Consider the following 19,940-nt stretch of genomic DNA (forward strand, 5'->3'; position numbering starts at 1 on the left):
AGGATTAAAAGTGCCAATGGAAAATAGTGAAATGAACTTGTTTACAGGAATGTCTAATTTACAGTAGACAGGAAAAGTGTGAGCGTAACGGCCAGGGGAGCCGATACAGCAGCTGCTATGGGGTCCAACATCTAAGGGGGGCAGATTCCAGTTTCCACTGGTTATGATGAGGCATAGACAACTAATTGCATCCCAGTTATTTGACTGCAGAGCACCGTGGTTATTCTGTCTTAATTCCCTCCACATCATATGTGCAATGTACAATACCTGCATATAACATGACTCTGTACATTATACAGTACCTGCTTTTTTTATCCCTCTATTGTGACATCACTCTTTATTACTGTGACATTGTGTATATCAGTCCTGTACTGTGAAATCACTGCATATATTATCCTTGTACTGTGACATCACTGTGTATTGTCCCTGTACTGTGACATCACTGTGTGTATTATCCCTGTACTGTGACATCACTGTGTGTATTATCCCTGTACTGTGACATCACTGCATATATTATCCTTGTACTGTGACATCACTGTGTATTGTCCCTGTACTGTGACATCACTGTGTGTATTATCCCTGTACTGTGACATCACTGTGTGTATTATCCCTGTACTGTGACATCACTGTGTGTATTATCCCTGTACTGTGACATCACTGTGTGTATTATCCCTGTACTGTGACATCACTGTGTGTATTATCCCTGTACTGTGACATCACTGTGTGTATTAGCCCTGTACTGTGACATCACTGTGTGTATTATCCCTGTACTGTGACATCACTGTGTGTATTATTCCTGTACTGTGACATCACTGTGTGTATTATTCCTGTACTGTGACATCACTGTGTGTATTATCTCTGTACTGTGACATCACTGTGTATTATCCCTGTACTGTGACATCACTGTGTGTATTATCCTGTATTGTGACATCACTGTGTATTATCCTTGTACTGTGACATCACTGTGTGTATTATCCCTGTACTGTGACATCACTGTGTGTATTATCCCTGTACTGTGACATCACTGCATATATTATCCTTGTACTGTGACATCACTGTGTATTGTCCCTGTACTGTGACATCACTGTGTGTATTATCCCTGTACTGTGACATCACTGTGTGTATTATCCCTGTACTGTGACATCACTGTGTGTATTATCCCTGTACTGTGACATCACTGTGTGTATTATCCCTGTACTGTGACCTCACTGTGTATTATCTCTGTACTGTGACCTCACTGTGTGTATTATCCCTGTACTGTGACATCACTGTGTATTATCCCTGTACTGTGACATCACTGTGTATTATCCCTGTACTGTGACATCACTGTGTATTATCCCTGTACTGTGACATCACTGTATTATCCCTGTACTGTGACATCACTGTGTGTATTATCCCTGTACTGTGACATCACTGTGTGTATTATCCCTGTACTGTGACATCACTGTGTGTATTATTCCTGTACTGTGACATCACTGTGTGTATTATTCCTGTACTGTGACATCACTGTGTGTATTATCTCTGTACTGTGACATCACTGTGTATTATCCCTGTACTGTGACATCACTGTGTGTATTATCCTGTATTGTGACATCACTGTGTATTATCCTTGTACTGTGACATCACTGTGTGTATTATCCCTGTACTGTGACATCACTGTGTGTATTATCCCTGTACTGTGACATCACTGCATATATTATCCTTGTACTGTGACATCACTGTGTATTGTCCCTGTACTGTGACATCACTGTGTGTATTATCCCTGTACTGTGACATCACTGTGTGTATTATCCCTGTACTGTGACATCACTGTGTGTATTATCCCTGTACTGTGACATCACTGTGTGTATTATCCCTGTACTGTGACCTCACTGTGTATTATCTCTGTACTGTGACCTCACTGTGTGTATTATCCCTGTACTGTGACATCACTGTGTATTATCCCTGTACTGTGACATCACTGTGTATTATCCCTGTACTGTGACATCACTGTGTATTATCCCTGTACTGTGACATCACTGTATTATCCCTGTACTGTGACATCACTGTGTGTATTATCCCTGTACTGTGACATCACTGTGTGTATTATCCCTGTACTGTGACCTCACTGTGTGTATTATCCCTGTACTGTGACCTCACTGTGTATTATCTCTGTACTGTGACATCACTGTGTGTATTATCCTGTACTGTGACATCACTGTGTGTATTATCCCTGTACTGTGACATCACTGTGTATTATCCTTGTACTGTGACATCACTGTGTGTATTATCTCTGTACTGTGACATCACTGTGTGTATTATCCTGTACTGTGACATCACTGTGTGTATTATCCCTGTACTGTGACATCACTGTGTGTATTATCCTGTACTGTGACATCACTGTGTGTATTATCCTGTACTGTGACATCACTGTGTGTATTATCCCTGTACTGTGACATCACTGTATGTATTATATCTGTACTGTGACATCACTGTGTGTATTATCTCTGTACTGTGACATCACTGTGTATTATCCTTGTACTGTGACATCACTGTGTGTATTATCCCTGTACTGTGACATCACTGTATTATCTCTGTACTGTGACATCACTGTGTGTATTATCCCTGTACTGTGACCTCACTGTATTATCCCTGTACTGTGACATCACTGTGTGTATTATTCCTGTACTGTGACATCACTGTGTGTATTATCCCTGTACTGTGACATCACTGTATTATCTCTGTACTGTGACATCACTGTATTATCTCTGTACTGTGACATCACTGTGTGTATTATCCCTGTACTGTGACCTCACTGTGTGTATTATCCCTGTACTGTGACATCACTGTGTGTATTATTCCTGTACTGTGACATCACTGTGTGTATTATTCCTGTACTGTGACATCACTGTGTGTATTATCCCTGTACTGTGACATCACTGTGTGTATTATTCCTGTACTGTGACATCACTGTGTGTATTATTCCTGTACTGTGACATCACTGTGTATTATTCCTGTACTGTGACATCACTGTGTGTATTATCCCTGTACTGTGACATCACTGTATTATCCCTGTACTGTGACATCACTGTGTGTATTATCCCTGTACTGTGACATCACAATGTTCTTTATCCATATGTATTAGGAAGGCTAAAGTAGTAATTTTACTTTCTGTAAACTTGTTGCTCATAGAAGCTGCAAACTTTCAAGTTTTGCTATTTTCTCTTCATGTCATAGTGATTTCATTTACCTCCTTGTTCTGCATTCATCCTTTCCATCTTTTCTCTTCTCCTGGTCAACTTTTGCAATTTATTCTTTCGAGCCCTTCAGGGAGCAAAATCATTTAGAAAAGAAAACCCAATAAATGTGTCCTATTGCCTGCGTCTGGCAATGACTGGGTTAATAGGTACACGTTGTCATTTGGATTGATACTAGAGAATAGTGTGTGCTTTATTAATTTGGAGGGAAGGTAATTAGTCAGGTAAAGTATTTGTTTGGCCGCCCTGAAACGGGTTGTGCGGCACCAGATGTCCATGTTGCTTTCCCTAAATAAGGTAATTTTTGTGTGTTGATTTCTTAAACGCTTTGGCAATTGACCAGCCCGATGTGTTTTGACAGGTTTCCCTTAATATCGCACTGGAGGCTGTCCTAATCAAACCAGCAAGCTTTATTGGCATGACTTGCGTTGCCTACCAGAGAACATCTGCCCATTCGGAGAGATCATTGATCCATGGTAATGAGGACGTAGATTCAGAGAATATTCCGAACCACAATTTAATTTTAAAGTGTACTTCTGGCAGTCTGAACAGCTCCCTGGTAAATTTCTCAGCAAAAGTAAGTGTGCATTAAAGGCAGATTATATTAAATCATGTTGATGTATAACTGGTAATGGTGATGAGAACGGCGGCAAGTCGCCGAAGTCTAAACTGCTATTAGTAAGAGACAAAATATCGAGAACTTGGAGAGGTAAACACACTTTATACAATGAAGATGTACCCCCTGAAATCTACAAACCGCTCCTAGTAGCACCTTGGTCACCCCATTATATCGGTCATCAATATATGCCTTTTCTGTAAACTTAAAGGGAAGGTGTGACCAAAACCAGCAAATCAACCCAGCCCTGCAGATAGGTTACGGTCACCAGGAGCCATTATATCAACCCAGCCCTGCAGATAGGTGGGTTACAGTCACCAGAAGCCAGTTTATCAACCAGCCCCGCAGATAGGTCAGTGTCCCCAGACTCAAGAATGTCAACTCAGCCCTGCAGATAGGTTACAACCACCAGAAGCCAGTATATCAACCATATCCTGCAGATAGGTTAGTGTCACAAAAAACCAGAATATCATCCCAACCCTGCAGATAAGTTAGTGTCACCAGAAGCCAGTATATGAACCCAGATACTGTACATTCTGATTAACTGGGCAACACAATTACTTGTATGTGAATGATTCCTTAGGAAGACATGGCAGGAAGGTACGTTATCTTGGTGGTTTTGTTCAATTGGGTTGTTGGAAAACATTCTTTAGCTTTTTGTTCTGTGAACAGGTTGGGTTTTAATATTGGGCTCTCAGCCACCTGTTAGATAACCCAGTTATCATCCAAAGAGAACCTTCTAAGCCAACTTAGTCTCAATAAGTTATTAGAATTGTGACCATGCTCTTTAAGGATTGGTTGGAACAAAAGATGGAAGCCTTGCCAGTTGGTTTCTATATTTCATAAATTGGCCATATCTAATATGAAAATGATCTAACTGTTCCTCAAGAGTTGTCGTCAGGCTATAGTGAGAATCTCTGACCTCAACTATATTGTAAAAATGACTGGGGATCTAATCAAATATATGAGCGAGAATATTTAATCCTACTTGTCTAGCCCCGATGCTCCGGTGTCCTCCCAGCAAGTCTGGTCTTTCTGCTGGGCTGTCTTCTCAAAGTGAAGCTGCTTTCAGGGTGTAGCATCCCGGATCCTTTCTGCTTAAGTTTCGGATTGGCCTCAATGGTCACATGACCACTGAGGCTAATCGGTGGCCTCAGAAAGAGACCCCCAGGACGTTACAGGTAGTGAAGTCATGCGCCCATTGCTGAGGTCACATGCGGTGGGAATTTCTGCTGGAAGACGACAACAGATCGGAAGGACCGGACCATGCTGGGAGGAGTTGGAGTACCAGAGAAGGCACGTTATTCCAAAAATATAAACATTCACAAATAATAACTTGGACATAAATAATCATCTCTTACCACAGTACGTATCAATATATCTCCTCCAATAACCATCACCATACAATCCATATATATATGTCGACTTATATGCTTTAAACAAAAATGGGGGGAAAAAATTGGCCTTATACCATTATTGCCCCATGCATAAACTAGATTTTGTTCCAACTACAGAATTGACCTGAAGGATTAGGAAGACCCTCCGTAAAGCATTTCAAGTTCTAGTTGGAAAAGTCCTCAAAAAAACCCTTTAACTCAACTAATGAGATCTCAAAACTTGAGTAAAGTAAATGACTCTTCTAGACGTCTCCTCCTGAAAAATAAATTGGGTCACAACAACTTTCTAGCTATACCCTGACCCTAATCACTTCATTATTTTTCGGAGGTTTTTGTACTCTCATATTCAATATTATCTCTATGGAAAGTGAACCCTTTTCATTTTCCATTCTCAGCTTTCCCTGCTTTAACATGCACAGGCTATAATTAGGATGAGTCAGGAGCTAATGAAGTCTAGCATCATTTCTGACGGGCTTGACAAATGTTCCACTCCACTTATACAAATGCCAAACCCGCCAGTTCCCTCCAGCTTATGATGGTACCTGTGCCAATGAAAATACGCAAATTAACAAGTTTGTAGTAGTAAAAGCAAACAAATTGGCAAGGAGCGACGCGTTTCTCATTGAACGATGACTTTATGCAAAATATATTTGTTCGGATATAGCAGAGCTGAGTGTCTTTGGATAGACCAATGTGTAAAAAAAAAAAAAAAAAAATAAAAAATCAAAACTGCTTTAGAAGTTGGGGAGAATTTTTTTAAGACCATGACACTGTATTTGGGGCCAAGAATATTTGAGACCTATCCTGAGGTTGGCTCAGATTGGTGAGGCTCTGATATTCAGCTCTCCAATGAATCAGCTTTCAGCAGCAGATACAGAGAATAGAGCAGGAAGCAGATAGTGCTGTTCTCTGTGTAGTGGCCAAACTGAGTCACTGCACTGTAGCTTCCATTCAGTTAACTGGAAGCTGATCTGTAACCATATGGTTTGGTCACTACAGAGAAAAGCGCTGTCTGCTTCCTGCTCAATTCTCTGTGTATCAGTTGCTGTAAACCACTGCTGTGTCAGACCCCCACCAGTCTGATTGCATCAATAAGTTTAAAAGTTATATAATGTATGTGGCAGTAGATGCTCCTAAATAAAGGCTATAGTCACACCTGCATTCCGTGACCATTCGGGGATTCCGTCCTCCATTCTGCTTGAAAAAAAAAATTGCAGAGAAAAGTCCTGCAAGCAGGACTTTTGTCTGTTTTTTCAGGTGGACCCCATTATAGTCTATAGGGTTGGTGGATTGGGTAACACATTGGGTTTCCATTTTCCTCAAGCAGACACTAAGAACGGACACCCCCCAAAGCTAGCAGGAACCCAGTGTAAGTCTCTTAATAATTCTGGGGCATCATGGGATAGCCCTTGTACCAATCTTCTGCTGCAACTTATAGCAAACATTGCATTAAGGGGTCACCGCTCTCCTTGATCCCCATTACACTCCACTCCCTTTTTTTGAAATGTTGCAAGCTAGTTAAAAAATGGAGCTCATTTTTGGTACGCCCCCAAAAAATGGTCAATTGTGCACTCCAAAAAAAATTGCCATTTTTATAACAGGAAAGTGGTATAAAAACTTTGCTACATTCTCCTTATTGTGCTGAAAATTGATATAAAGAATGTGTGCATTGAGCCATTGGGGTCATTTCATCACCATACTGTACGTCAGCGAGGCTCCTCTGTATTCGTCTTTATCAGTAAGATGTCTATTAGAACGCTACGACATCGATCGGAGTCAGTGTAGTAAGACGGGTTGCAGGGGAAATGTAATAGTAAAGCCAAAAGCCATCTGTTATAAAACATTAATGGAGAAGATCTGTATCCTCTCATGAAAACTGCTGATTCTGGTGTCATTTTAAGTAAAAAGCCCTGTAGTTTGGGGAGTTGTAGGATAAACACGGCCCCACGAATATCTTACCGGTCAGTGATTTCTCAAGACCTTTCTCTACCTTATTCAGCTGAGAATACAATGGAGAGTTCATGTTTGTCTTCATAACTCTGGCAAGGTGAATTGGATTTCCAGTAACTCTATTGATCAGGAGAAAACATGATGGTGATATTTAGACTGTTGTATGTATTTGGTTCTTACTTACATACTTGTTTTCTTTACTAGTGATGTAGAAACCTTTAAAGGATACCTGGGTTTTTAACAAATGTTGAAACATTTGCAAGATCTTGCTAAGAAATCTGTATAAACCTTCATTCGTGGTGTCCTATCAGTTTTTCGACAGCTAATAACCCAAGGGTGAATGGCTGCAGTACCTTTTGTATTTCTGCCACAGGGGTGTGTTCATTACAGATCAGGCTTCCCTTTTCCCTCATCCGTTATTACTACTGGTTTCTTTACATATAATTGTGCCTGATATAACTGTAAAATAAAAAACTACCACCTGAAACAAAGCTCAAGTGATCATACTATAGAAGATCCAGGGATATTGAGCTCCAAATCCAAGTTATGATTCAGCTAGAAAGATCCTGGACAGAAAGAGAGATCTGAGCACAATCCAGAAAAGCTGCTTACTACCTATGACAATAATCTATTATATCAGCAATAACACAAGCAGCTAGTCAGAAGTAGACAAAATCTCCTTTAAACTCACTGTGATTAGCTGCGAACTCCTCTCTGAGCATGTCATGTGTTCTGTCTTAAACCTGTTGGTTTCTAAAGACAGATCATCCCTAGTAACAAGGAATGAACAGCAAACCTTTACAAATATTTTTAGGCAGGAAACCTTTTTATAATTTTTTTTTTTTTTTTTGTCCAGAATCATGCAATCTATTGACTAAGTTGTCGGAAAGGTTAGTGACCATTTTAGTTGGCACTTAACATAGTAACACTATGGCACAGAACATTAACTTGAACTTTTCAATGACTTTTGTTGTGATCTGTGTTGTAAGATGTCAAGTTAAACTTTGCTACGTCTTTCCTTACCTGTCCTCTTTGTGGAACATAGGATATGTATCACGTTAAGTGTCTTGCCTCAAAACATGATGACATAGCTTGTTTAAAGGGTTATACCAATGTTTAAAGTTATTCCCTATTAATAGAATAAGGGATAATTTCATTATCAGATTGGGTCCAACTTCTAGGACACCCACCAATCCCAAGAACTGGGTACGGCTCTCCATCCTGATAGTGGCAAGCCAAGCATGCCCCCCCTGCCACTCCATTCATTCAGAGCTCGACTATTTCTGGTGCTCGCTGGGCATTTGCTCAGCTCCATCAAGACTGGGGGAACCAGACTCCTGTTCTTGAGATCATGAAGTCCTCCTCTATCCTTTCCATAGGGGATAATGTCAAAAGTTGGTATACAATTTTTCTCTTTTTGTTGGTGGGTCCATTCAGATCTTTGCTATGGGGTGTAGTGTTTTTTTGGGGAGTTTTTTGCTCCCAGATTCATTGTATGTGCTCTGTTTATATAACAAGTTATACATTGTTACAAAAGTTAATCACAAGTTTTACTGTGGAAACAAATAAGATTGTAGAGATATCTCCTACTGGTTGGAGAAGCAGCTGAGTCTCCACTTATTATTGTGAAGATAGACATTAGCAGGGCTCAGCCGTCCATGTCTATTCTTAGATTGCATCCATAGTGTCTTCCCCGATACACCCATCACTGACGTTTCATGGCCTGGTGAGTACGAGCTGGAAGAGTCAGACTAATGTAGTAAACAATGTTTATATTTTATGGCCATGAAATCTACAAAACTAAGAGATGCTCATGAACAATTCATGACACCTGCCTCGAAAGGAAACCATGAAAAATCTGAAAACTTGAAAACCCAAATTTTATTATTCATGAATAGGATTCCATCCTCAGCATTGTATCATATTACTCTTACCCGCATTGTACTCCTGCCTAGTTGAATACCTAGGAGCCAGGGATAACTGTGGTTTCAATGAGAAGCCGTCAGAATTCACATCTACTGACAGGTCTATAGAAATCACCATCTTAAGTTACAGCGGCAGAGAAACGAAGGAGGTCTCTTCACATCCATACGTATTAGCGGAGTGGAAGAACAGTAGGTATTGCGAGGCAGAGTCCATATTGTGGCTTACATATGGTTGACATTAACACACTCCCTGGGTTTGACATCTGGTTTCACTTATTGGGATATCACGGTGTGTTAGTTTGTGCAGTTTTCTATAGGACTGTGGAAAACCTATTGTGATGTTTGCTCTGAATATAGATCTTAATATATGGGTTATGGATCCACTTATGGCCGGGTGATATAAGATTAAAATATCGCGCTACAACATCACACCTAATGATGATCAATGCAGTTATGTGGCGACACACAAGTTGCCATGACCGAGACACAACAGTCTGAAGAAATCCCACAAATTTTGTGTTCAGAATTTTGTAATCTTGACAGGTAAAATGACACATTGTAGAAGGTCTGTTCTGCATTTCGGGATTGCTGATCAGTATACTATTAGCGTCCTGGCTAGCAGAGCCGGTCACGGCTTACCCAGCCCTCACACCATATAATTGGCCAGATTTACTAAGCCAAGCAAGTAGCATTTTTGTGTTGCTGCCATCCGCATCGCATGCACCACATGGGCAAAGCCGCTCGCAAATCCCAGTAATTCTAGGGGATAAAAGGTTTAGAGTTAAGCAAACAGAAAAGATTACCTTGTGGTCAGTTATATAGTATAGGAAGACTAACTCAAACCAGGCATTAACCAATGTATTAAGATGTCTGCACTATTTATTACGTGTCACTACGTTCTATGTATTTAGGATTTTTCTTTTTTTTTCGATACAATTTTTAATACTTTCTATAGAGGAGTGACTTATCAATCCATGGTCTGCTCCTGCAACTTATCTCATGACTGCATATGCTCTATTTGGCTTCAAAGAGCAATAGGCCATGTAGAAATAATGCCAATGTTCACAGCCATAAGTCTCTATGTAAATAGCTGCTACATAATTCCTGCCGAGCTTATGAATTTAACACATTCAACAACTGTACATGGTGCTGAACATCGAATATTCTGCAGCCATGGATCCATATTTGGAGTGTGTATTTAAAGAGGTCCTCCAGTAAGAAGACAACTTCTCATAATTGAATAGTATAGGTGAATAGGAGAAATATTGTATAATATCTTAAGGAAATTGGTTCCTTCTCCCCTCATCAGGTTGCTCTCTTCCTTATCTTCACTCAGTCTTTTTGTTTACATAGAATTGTGATCTGCGGCCAGCACACACACAGAACTCTATGGAGAGGGGAGGGCGAGAATGAGGCTAATTGTTTTAGTTCCTAATTATATGCAGTGATAGACTCTGAAATGTAAAGCTTAACGGTGCTAAAAGGGTTCTCTTCACAAAATATGGAAGCTGTAGTTATCATTGTGCCTTTTCCAGCAGCCTCTTCCTCCCTCCTTCCCTCTCCATAGACTAATATGTAAAAATATCTGAAAAAAATAACTTGTTTCTTAAGATATATTACAAGGTTTCTTCTCACCTGCAATATTCAATTATTAAAAGTTGATTTTTAATTGGAGGTATGCTTTAAGTTAAAAGGCTTAACTTGCCTTTTTGTAAGAAAGATCGCTGTGTGTTTCCCTACAGTGCCTCCACAGGAGAACTGGAGTATTGCGGAGTCTTTGCTTGTAATACACACACGTGCTGGCTCCTCCAAAGTACAACACATGCTTTTTAGTATATATTTGCTCTGGTTAGTAGATAAGAGTCCTCTATAAGTTGTAGATTAGTGGGATTTGACTGTTAGGACCCCCCTACCCATCACAAGAACAAAGGTTCTGCGGACGGAGTGATGGACGTGACACTCCATTTGCCTTTATGGGAGATGTAGCTGGTTACAGCTCTCCCATAGAAGTGTTGGCCATCATGCATTCTTCTTCTTGAGCACCCTTTTCTCATCATGGTTGGGATTACTAAAATTTGGCCCCCCAGTAATCAGACACCTATTGGGTCATAGGGCTTAAGTGTGCAGAGAACTCCTTCAATTGCAGAGATTTTATGTGCCTTTGACATGTCATGCTAAACATCATATTGTGATAGGTCTCATTCATTTCATCAGTTCTATGGGTGACCCTACAGTTTATTAGGTTGTATATAGCCTGCGGACGTGGATCAATCATATGATATGGAGTTACAGGGTATTAGAATGCATTCAGGCAAGTCTACAGTCGATTACCATGTACAGATGGTTGTGGTTTCAGGAATAATGTATTTAGAAAGTGACAGCAAGTAGAGCCTGTTACTTTTGCGCCAGATTTGACAATTACCGATACATTCCTAGTCATCAAATGTTCTCCATATAAATCGATGCAGGACGTGTTTTTGCTTGCAGCATTGTGATACTAAAATTTCTGTATACAAATATTGGGCACACAGATGACATACTGTATACTATATATGATCGGGCACACGGATACAACACATTGTATACTGTATATGAAGATTAGGCACACAATGACATATTGAATACTGTACATGACAGATATGACATGGCGGCATACTATATGCAAACATTAGACACACACATGACATACTGTATATTACATTGAGCAGTCAGGTATGATATAGTGTACTGTATATGAATATTGGAAACACAAATAACATACTGTGGTGTATTACATTGGGAAGACAGCTATGGCATACTGTATATAGACATTGGGTACACAGATGACAGTGTATATTGTAAATTACATTGGGCACACAGATGACATACTGTATATGAACACTGGGCATATAAATGACACACTGTATATAAACATAGGGCACACAAATATTGTATACTGTCTATTAGACACACTACCTACTGTATACAAACATTAGGAATGGATGACCTTATACAAACATTGAGCACACTGACAAACTATATATAACATTAGGCATACAGATGACATACTGTATACTGCACATTGTGCAGTGATACATAAGAGATACCTCTTAAGTGGGGCAGTTATGGATTCCGGATTTCCTAATCTCTGGAAATGGTTAAATAAAATGGTGACTCTGTCCGCGCCCCCCGTTCAATCCCCATCACTGCTCCCAACAGCAATCAAGCAGGCGGGGGTAATGTAGTGATGTCACTGCTGCGCCCTGAAACTGCTGGTAGCAAAGAAATATGTGAACCAGGGGATTGGGGGAAGTGAGTATTAGTGGTGTTTGTATGGTTTTGTGAGTATCACATAAGGGGGACATTATAATGTGGAGGCTACATGAAATGGAAATTAAATGTTGTGATCACATTAAAGACATTATTCTTTGGGGGCCACATGGAAGTGACATTATACTGTTGTGACCACAAGTAAGGGGACACTATAGTATAAGGTGGAAATTATACTGTGGGGGCCACAATAATAGGGTATTCTGGAGGCCATAATGAGGGGGTCAATATGCTGTGGAGGCCCATGAAGGGAGGCATTATATTGTGGTGGGCATTATACTGTGGTGGCCACGATAAGAGGGAGCATTGTACTGTGGAGACCACCATTAGAGGGAGCATTGTACTGAGGAGGCCACCATAAGAGGGAGCATTGTACTGAGGAGGCCACCATAAGAGGGAGCATTGTACTGAGGAGGCCACCATAAGAGGGAGCATTATACTGAGGAGGCCACCATAAGAGGGAGCATTGTACTGTGGAGGCCACCATAAGAGGGAGCATTATACTGAGGAGGCCACCATAAGAGGGAGCATTATACTGAGGAGGCCACCATAAGAGGGAGCATTATACTGAGGAGGCCACCATAAGAGGGAGCATTATACTGAGGAGGCCACCATAAGAGGGAGCATTATACTGAGGAGGCCACCATAAGAGGGAGCATTATACTGAGGAGGCCACCATAAGAGGGAGCATTGTACTGTGGAGGCCACCATAAGAGGGAGCATTGTACTGAGGAGGCCACCATAAGAGGGAGCATTATACTGAGGAGGCCACTAGGTTGTTTGATACCATGTCAGGACCATTTAAGGTGCACTTTCCTGTGTAGGAGCACAAAGTGACATGAGGTATTTTTTCCCTCTTTTAGCTCTCTAAAAATTGAGGCATACATAACACATGACTACTAATCTGATATTCTGGAGTGTGAGAGAGCTGTATGACAGATACTAAAAATGACTAAATTATGGGGTAAATGCCCTTTAAATATGATGCAGATTTACATGATTTCACAAATGTAAATCACTGATCAGACGCAGTGTCCAGCTGGTTGCAGAGAGAGAATTTCAGTCTCTTTCCTCCTACACATAGTCATAAATAGCTCCATTGTCCGCGGCCTGGTAATTATTGCACTTCTTTATATTTTCCATTGTGAGAGCGTTACAGATGTGTGAAACAGCGATGGATGTCAGGTCCCTGCAGCCGCGGGTGTATGTGAATTCTCCGTCTATGGCTGCACACATCCACATGCCAGGGTATAATCTGTAGCAGACCTTCTCTGCACCGATGGGGTAAACATTCGGATTGCCAGATCCATTTTTTAATGCTGCCAAATCAGTTGATAAATGATTTTAAGTGTCTGATCCAGTGTGTGTATAACATGTGGAGAAGTGTCAACTCTGGCGTTTGATTCTTTCAGGGAATATTATTTTTCAAATTTGGCGATATTTTCATATTTTTTTTCTTTAGCCTGTAGGATTTAGTCATTCCTATCCGATATCTCCCCTGACATGTCTATTTTAGTAAATAAGTGTATTCCCCATAGTGACAATTCAAGAACAACTCTACATTGCGTCCTTCCTTGACTGTTCCTCTTGGACGGACTGTGTAGAGAAACTTTGATAAGGGAAATAGTAGCACTCCCAAATTTCCAGGAGGAATAACAGTGACAGCATAATGTAACCACTACTCCCAACACCATTCTGCTTCTCTGTCCAATGATATAGTCGGTCAGCTGGACAACATGTCTTCAAGTGCATAGAGGCATGTCTAATGGTCAACGATCTCTCACCAAAAGGTACACTACCCAAAAGTAGCCTCTGAGAGCTTGTATATAGGGCAGCAAGTGAAGCCTTTCTGTACTGTCTGATATGTCATCACACACTGTGCACTATGGAGCCATATGTCATCTCTATTTCAATTTAATTGGAGGAATTTATTTCATCTGTGCTAGTTTTCTGGTGTAGATGGGGAATAACTAGGGATGAGCGAGTAGTACTCGATCGAGTAGGTATTCGATCGAATACTATGGTATTCGAAATACTCGTACTCGATCGAGTAGGTATTCGATCGAATACTACGGTATTCGAAATACTCGTACTCGATCGAGTACTACTAGCTGTTCGAAGTTGAGATTCGATGCAGAACCAGCGTTGATTGGCAGAATGCTATACATTGCCAATCAATGCTGGTTCTTCTCTTACCTTTAGAAGTCTTCTCCCTGCGCAGCGTCCCCGCGGCGTCTTCCGGCTCTGAATTCACTCTGCCAGGCATCAGGCCTGGGCAGAGCTGACTGCACATGTCCGCTTGTAGTGCGGGCATGCGCAGTCGGCTCTGCCCAGACCCGATGCCTAGCAGAGTGAATTCAAGTCCGCAAGAGGACGCGGGGACGCTGCGCAGGGAGAAGAATCCAGCCCGACCCTCACTCATGGACTTGGTAAGTAGAATTTGATCGAATCTTGCCTACCCCTGAAACAAACATTTCCCCCCATAGACTATAATGGGGTTCGAAAACCATTCGAACAGTCGAACAGTGTGCGACTGTTCGAATCTGATTTCGAACCCCGAACATTTGTGTTCGCTCATCTCTAGTAATAACATGAACGTTGCTCAGCCTTTCTTGCACCAAATGTGGGCCACAACCTTTATTCTGGATCGTGGCATTGAAGCACCACACACGTGACATCAGACTATTAGTTTTGTGGTGACTCGAGCTCCAATGTTTCTGAGAAGGGGTGTGCGTCCTGGCCTTCTTTTTTGGAGCAACTTAGCTCCTTAACATGCAAGTGATCAGACAGTAGAGGTTGCAGGGAGGATTTCAGATACCACAAAGATCCCTGGGAATGTGAAGGAAGCTGAGCATAACTGTTTATTTTTCCTCACCTTTCCTGAACCTCCGCCTATTATACTCTAGGATCCGAGGAGACCCTGCTGGTCTACCCCCAGCTCATAGCTTGTGTGACTACAAGTACAGCCATATGCACGTATAGTACATGATATCGGCACGCTCCGATCTCCAAGTCACTCCGCGTCTACCCCCGTTTCACAGCTTGTAAATGAAATATTTGGACCGAGCTTCGCTCTGCGTTTGCTTTCATATGAATCCTAGTCTAAAAGAGGTGAAACCTAATAACATGATGTATTACAGATGGTAGAAGAAAATACATGTTGAGTAAAATATTAAGCGATGAAATTGTAAGTAATTATCTATGGCGCATCTTACAGACAAAGTTAATGCTGCGAGTTGGTAACAATGTACTCGCCTATTATTACGAGACGGTAATTACGGGCCGATAATTATCCACATCGGTTCTGTCTTTTGGAAACTTTGAGAATATTCTATTTTCCAAGTCTCCAGTTGACCTTATCAAATGCTTAGATTGTAATTACAGCCTTGGCGAGTGAAAATATTTCTTTTCTCATCACAGAAATTCTATTGAATGCATTAAGTAATTAAATGTTTCAGCCTCATCCCTCAGATCGGAGATGGGCGCTACTTTTCACAGTAGGTGTAAATCAAAATAAAGGAGATTTGTAGTCGGGAGAAATGGCTTCTGTTTTCTATTAGATAGTATCTCATTATTGCTGACGGTTCCCGCCGCCCATATGATGAATATGTACTGTAAAGGCGTGGTATAAACACTTAGTTGGTGGAATTCGGCAAACCCAATGTGGAACATGAAAAATCAAGCGTACCTATTCCAAGGGTTGTTGCGTCCACTAGTGTCCAGTCTGTCTCGCATGTACATGTACTCGTATACATCACCAGTTCCGTACCAGAGGCCACCAAGGCCAATGATTGGCCTTGCCAGTCCCATGGGGCGCAGGACTTCAAGCTGTGAGAATATTTTGAAATCCTGCGCCCCATGTGACTGGTAAGGCCAATATTTTTGCTACAAATATTCAGAATAAACATTTGGAGTCGTCGGGTAGAACCTGGCTCAGTACAAATCAATTTTCTCATGTCCTCTAGTGATGAGGCTTTTAAAAATAAATTTTGGTTACAAATTTTTCACCAAAACTTGCATAAATGAATCATATTGGTGATTGTATCAAACTATGTAATATATCCTATTATAGGAAAAAATCTTTTGCTCTTAGGCTTTTTCACTTCTCCCACTCCCCTCTGCTAGACTGACTTTCCTTCTGAAAGTTCTGCTAAATCTGTCTTTAGACCGACTGCACAAGTCTAGAAGTCTATGGAGAGAGGAGGAGTAAGCAAAGGGAGAGTGATGCAGTAGCAGCAACGCATGTTTAGTGTGTTTTAAGGAGCTAAATAGAAACGTTCCATCACAACCAAAGTACTTTGACATCAGTACAGGGCAAACTTTCCATTTGGCCAATGCCTAAAATCTTCTTTGACCACTCAGTGGTTTGGTGGGGTTCTAGAGGAATTGCTATGGTGACTTGCTTACAAACTCTAATTCTACAATATTTATTTTCAGATACAGAATACGGCTTTTTACCATTTCTCTGAATCCATCCTGACAGAGATGAGATCCATTTATATTGGATAAATCACACAATAGCATTCTATGTTGATTAGATGGGGTAGACTTGCCCGTCGTGAAGTGACGTGGTCATTCTGCCAAAACCTTTCTATTTCTTTTATAATCCATAGAGTAGACAGATTATAAATAAAATATAGGTGCGTGTCTATTTCTGTGACAAGGGATTCAGGATAAGTGGGATGTGCATTTACCATACTTCTCCATAGAGATGTGATATTGTTCAAAACGGCCAAGTGAGGACACGCCATTGTTCCCATTCACAGTGAACAGCATGTTCAGATATGAATAAATGTGTATTCTGCTCAACAAGCTTACCAGTTATGAATGGGAACTTTGTAACTTTTTAAGGGAGGTAAATGCGCAGCAGCCGATTGGAGGAAACCAGAAAGCTGGGTGTAGTAGTACGTGAACGTGTCGTGGTGGGCATGCACGCAGCCAATTCCTCCAGCTCTATTCTGTGGCTGGTGCCATGCTGAGGGTTCATGGAAGATACCCGATGATGGTGGCATGCCCTAAATGTGATCAGCCTTCTTGTCAATGATGGTCATGCAGGAATAAGACTCAGACACAATGTTTGGAGGATCAGGGTAGCTTGCAACTTTTGAGGTAGAATAGCATTGTGTTTTGGAGTTACAGCACCACTGTGCATTGGGATGTCCTTTGGCAGTCTATGCTGTCCTCGTGAAGGCTTTCTTTGCTTTTCTTGTGTGCCACTTTGTGTTTACTCTCAAAGTCCCAAAGATATTCTGCTGGTACCCACTGTGAGCAGTAGGTGAGCAAGGTGCCCAGTCTGTCCTGGGGCCCAGACAGTTATCTATATAACAGCTCTGATCCTAGTCTGGCATGCTCTGCAATTTCTCATCAGCCAAGAATAGAGCTACTCTTCTTCCTCCTGGGTGTTACTTGTGTGCAGTTTGTAATGGCTGGGTGGTCTCTAGGCTGTTTAAGGGCTTAGCTCCGTCGCACTTCTCTCTGCACTTCCTTCCTCTTCTAAGGAATAGAGAAGAATGCCGATCATCATCTCCTCCTCCTCGGCCTCCTCCTCCTCCTCGGCCTCCTCCTCCTCGGCCTCCTCCTCCTCCTCCTCGGCCTCCTCCTCCTCCTCCTCCTCCTCGGCCTCCTCCTCCTCTCCATACCTTACTGCTTGGGTCATAACAAAATCTCTGCTCCTGACTCACAGTCAGTGTCTTTTAGGAGAGTGGTAGCTGGCCAGAGTCAGCAAGGGGGCAGTTTTGTACACCCCTGGATCTACCTCAGTAAAGATCCTGATATTTTTGTGTGGCAGGCCGGCTGGCTTGTTTACTCCTTGAGCAGAATAGAGTACCAAACGGCAACTCGTCCATGTGGTGGGCCATTCCCTATACTGTCGCATCCCAACAGTACAACCCTTTCCTGTAACAAAACCCACAAGTAAATTAACAGCAACCTCTTGAATGTTGCCGTTGGGGTCCTCCATCTCCCATCATGTGTGATTGATAGGGGACAACCACGTTAATGAGTATTACTATTACTATTGTGACAGTAGATATAATTATTCCGTCTGCTTGAGAAGTGAATTGGGTAAATAGAAGTGTTTTAAGTATAGAAGGTCAGATTAGACGGGTTGTTGTATAATTATCTCCTGTCAAAATTCTGTGTTTACTGCCGCCCTAATCTCTGCCAGTGATTATGCTAATTGCATCATTTGTGGTGACAGATGTAAAATGTAACTAATTGTCACAAAGCCGGAAAGTTCACTATAAACACAATGATATAATTACCCCAATGAAGACTGGGGAGCATCTGAATCCAAAGATAACATCACCAGAAACTTTATATATGCGACTGTGTAAAATTTGTTTCAGATCATTAGGATAATTTTGGGGATGGGGGCTTAATTCTCATTCTTCTGAAAATTAAGGTTAAAAGTCTCTGTATGATGATGAAGGTTGGCGATGAAACAGAAGGATACATGCATGGATAAATATGAAAAATAGACAAATAGATATGAATAGATAGGAATCCGAAAGGACCTGGGGGTGCACTAGTGAAGAAGCTACAGTAGATTCGGTCAATATTGTTCTCGATTGTATTTCTAAATAGTGAAGCCTATTGTATATTCAGCCATAGGAAGATGACATTGAACCTAAAACTAAAATGAATCTGAGGCCGCTATAAGTGAATAAGAGGAGACATCGAGGGTGGCGGCTTCTATGTAATTACACAAGCCACAATTTGTTTGGTCCATCAAACACCACCTTACATCAAGGCATCTGAAGTCGCTTTCCTCAGAGACTTGAACTGTTTTGAAGCTTTGTCACTAAGGCGCCTTGAAGGAAAAAAACATCAATTCACATGCAGCATGTAAGACTTCACATGTGGACACATGGCTAGGCTTGTAGGCTCCTTTAATCATCACATCAAGAAGCTTGAAATTCTTTACAATCTGTATTACTGGAACCTGTCAAATGTTGGATTATCAGAAGTATCTTTGATACCATTGACATCAATACAAATGTAGCAGAGGGGAGTCTGTTACATAATTTGTTAGGGGCTGAGTCATATGTAAATTGTGATCTATCTGGATTACAATAACTTTGATATTGTACAAGGGCATCTAAAGACATGGTTGATGTCTTCCTCATAGAGCACGACTTGGCCACATCTCCATTTTTTTGTCCATGTAGATGGGGATGAATTACCAGGCAATGATAGGGGAGATGGGACCCCTTTTTTTGGAGATAGAAGTAGTTCTCAGGTTTGGGATCCATATCTCAGACATAGTAAATGAGGTTGAATGAAGACCTAGGTCCACAAAGTCCAACCTATACTCTCTTGAAGTCAAGTCAAGAAATCCTTAATGTTGGACATGGTGGACAACCCGGAAAAAGACTTGGATGTTGAAAGATTCTATGGGATTCTATGTTTAACTGGAAAAGGAACGCAAATCCAACCAGCTGAAGGAAACCTCTTGGTTTCGGACCTTTTCCCACCCTTTCGGAGTGGTAGTAGATGCTTTATGGCT

At 41.3% G+C, this 19,940-nt stretch overlaps 1 protein-coding gene across 1 annotated transcript in view; it reads left to right on the forward strand.

Annotated features, from left to right (window-relative positions):
- The window catches only part of ADGRA1 (adhesion G protein-coupled receptor A1), a 342,093-nt gene that overhangs the window by 110,369 nt on the left and 211,784 nt on the right, over positions 1-19,940 (forward strand). The window contains exon 12 of the mRNA XM_075258484.1: positions 3,598-3,813. Coding sequence (XP_075114585.1) covers positions 3,598-3,813 — 216 coding nt within the window. The remainder of the gene's footprint in view (positions 1-3,597; positions 3,814-19,940) is intronic.

Source organism: Leptodactylus fuscus, chromosome 10 (assembly GCF_031893055.1).
Source record: "Leptodactylus fuscus isolate aLepFus1 chromosome 10, aLepFus1.hap2, whole genome shotgun sequence".
NCBI lineage: Eukaryota > Metazoa > Chordata > Amphibia > Anura > Leptodactylidae > Leptodactylus > Leptodactylus fuscus.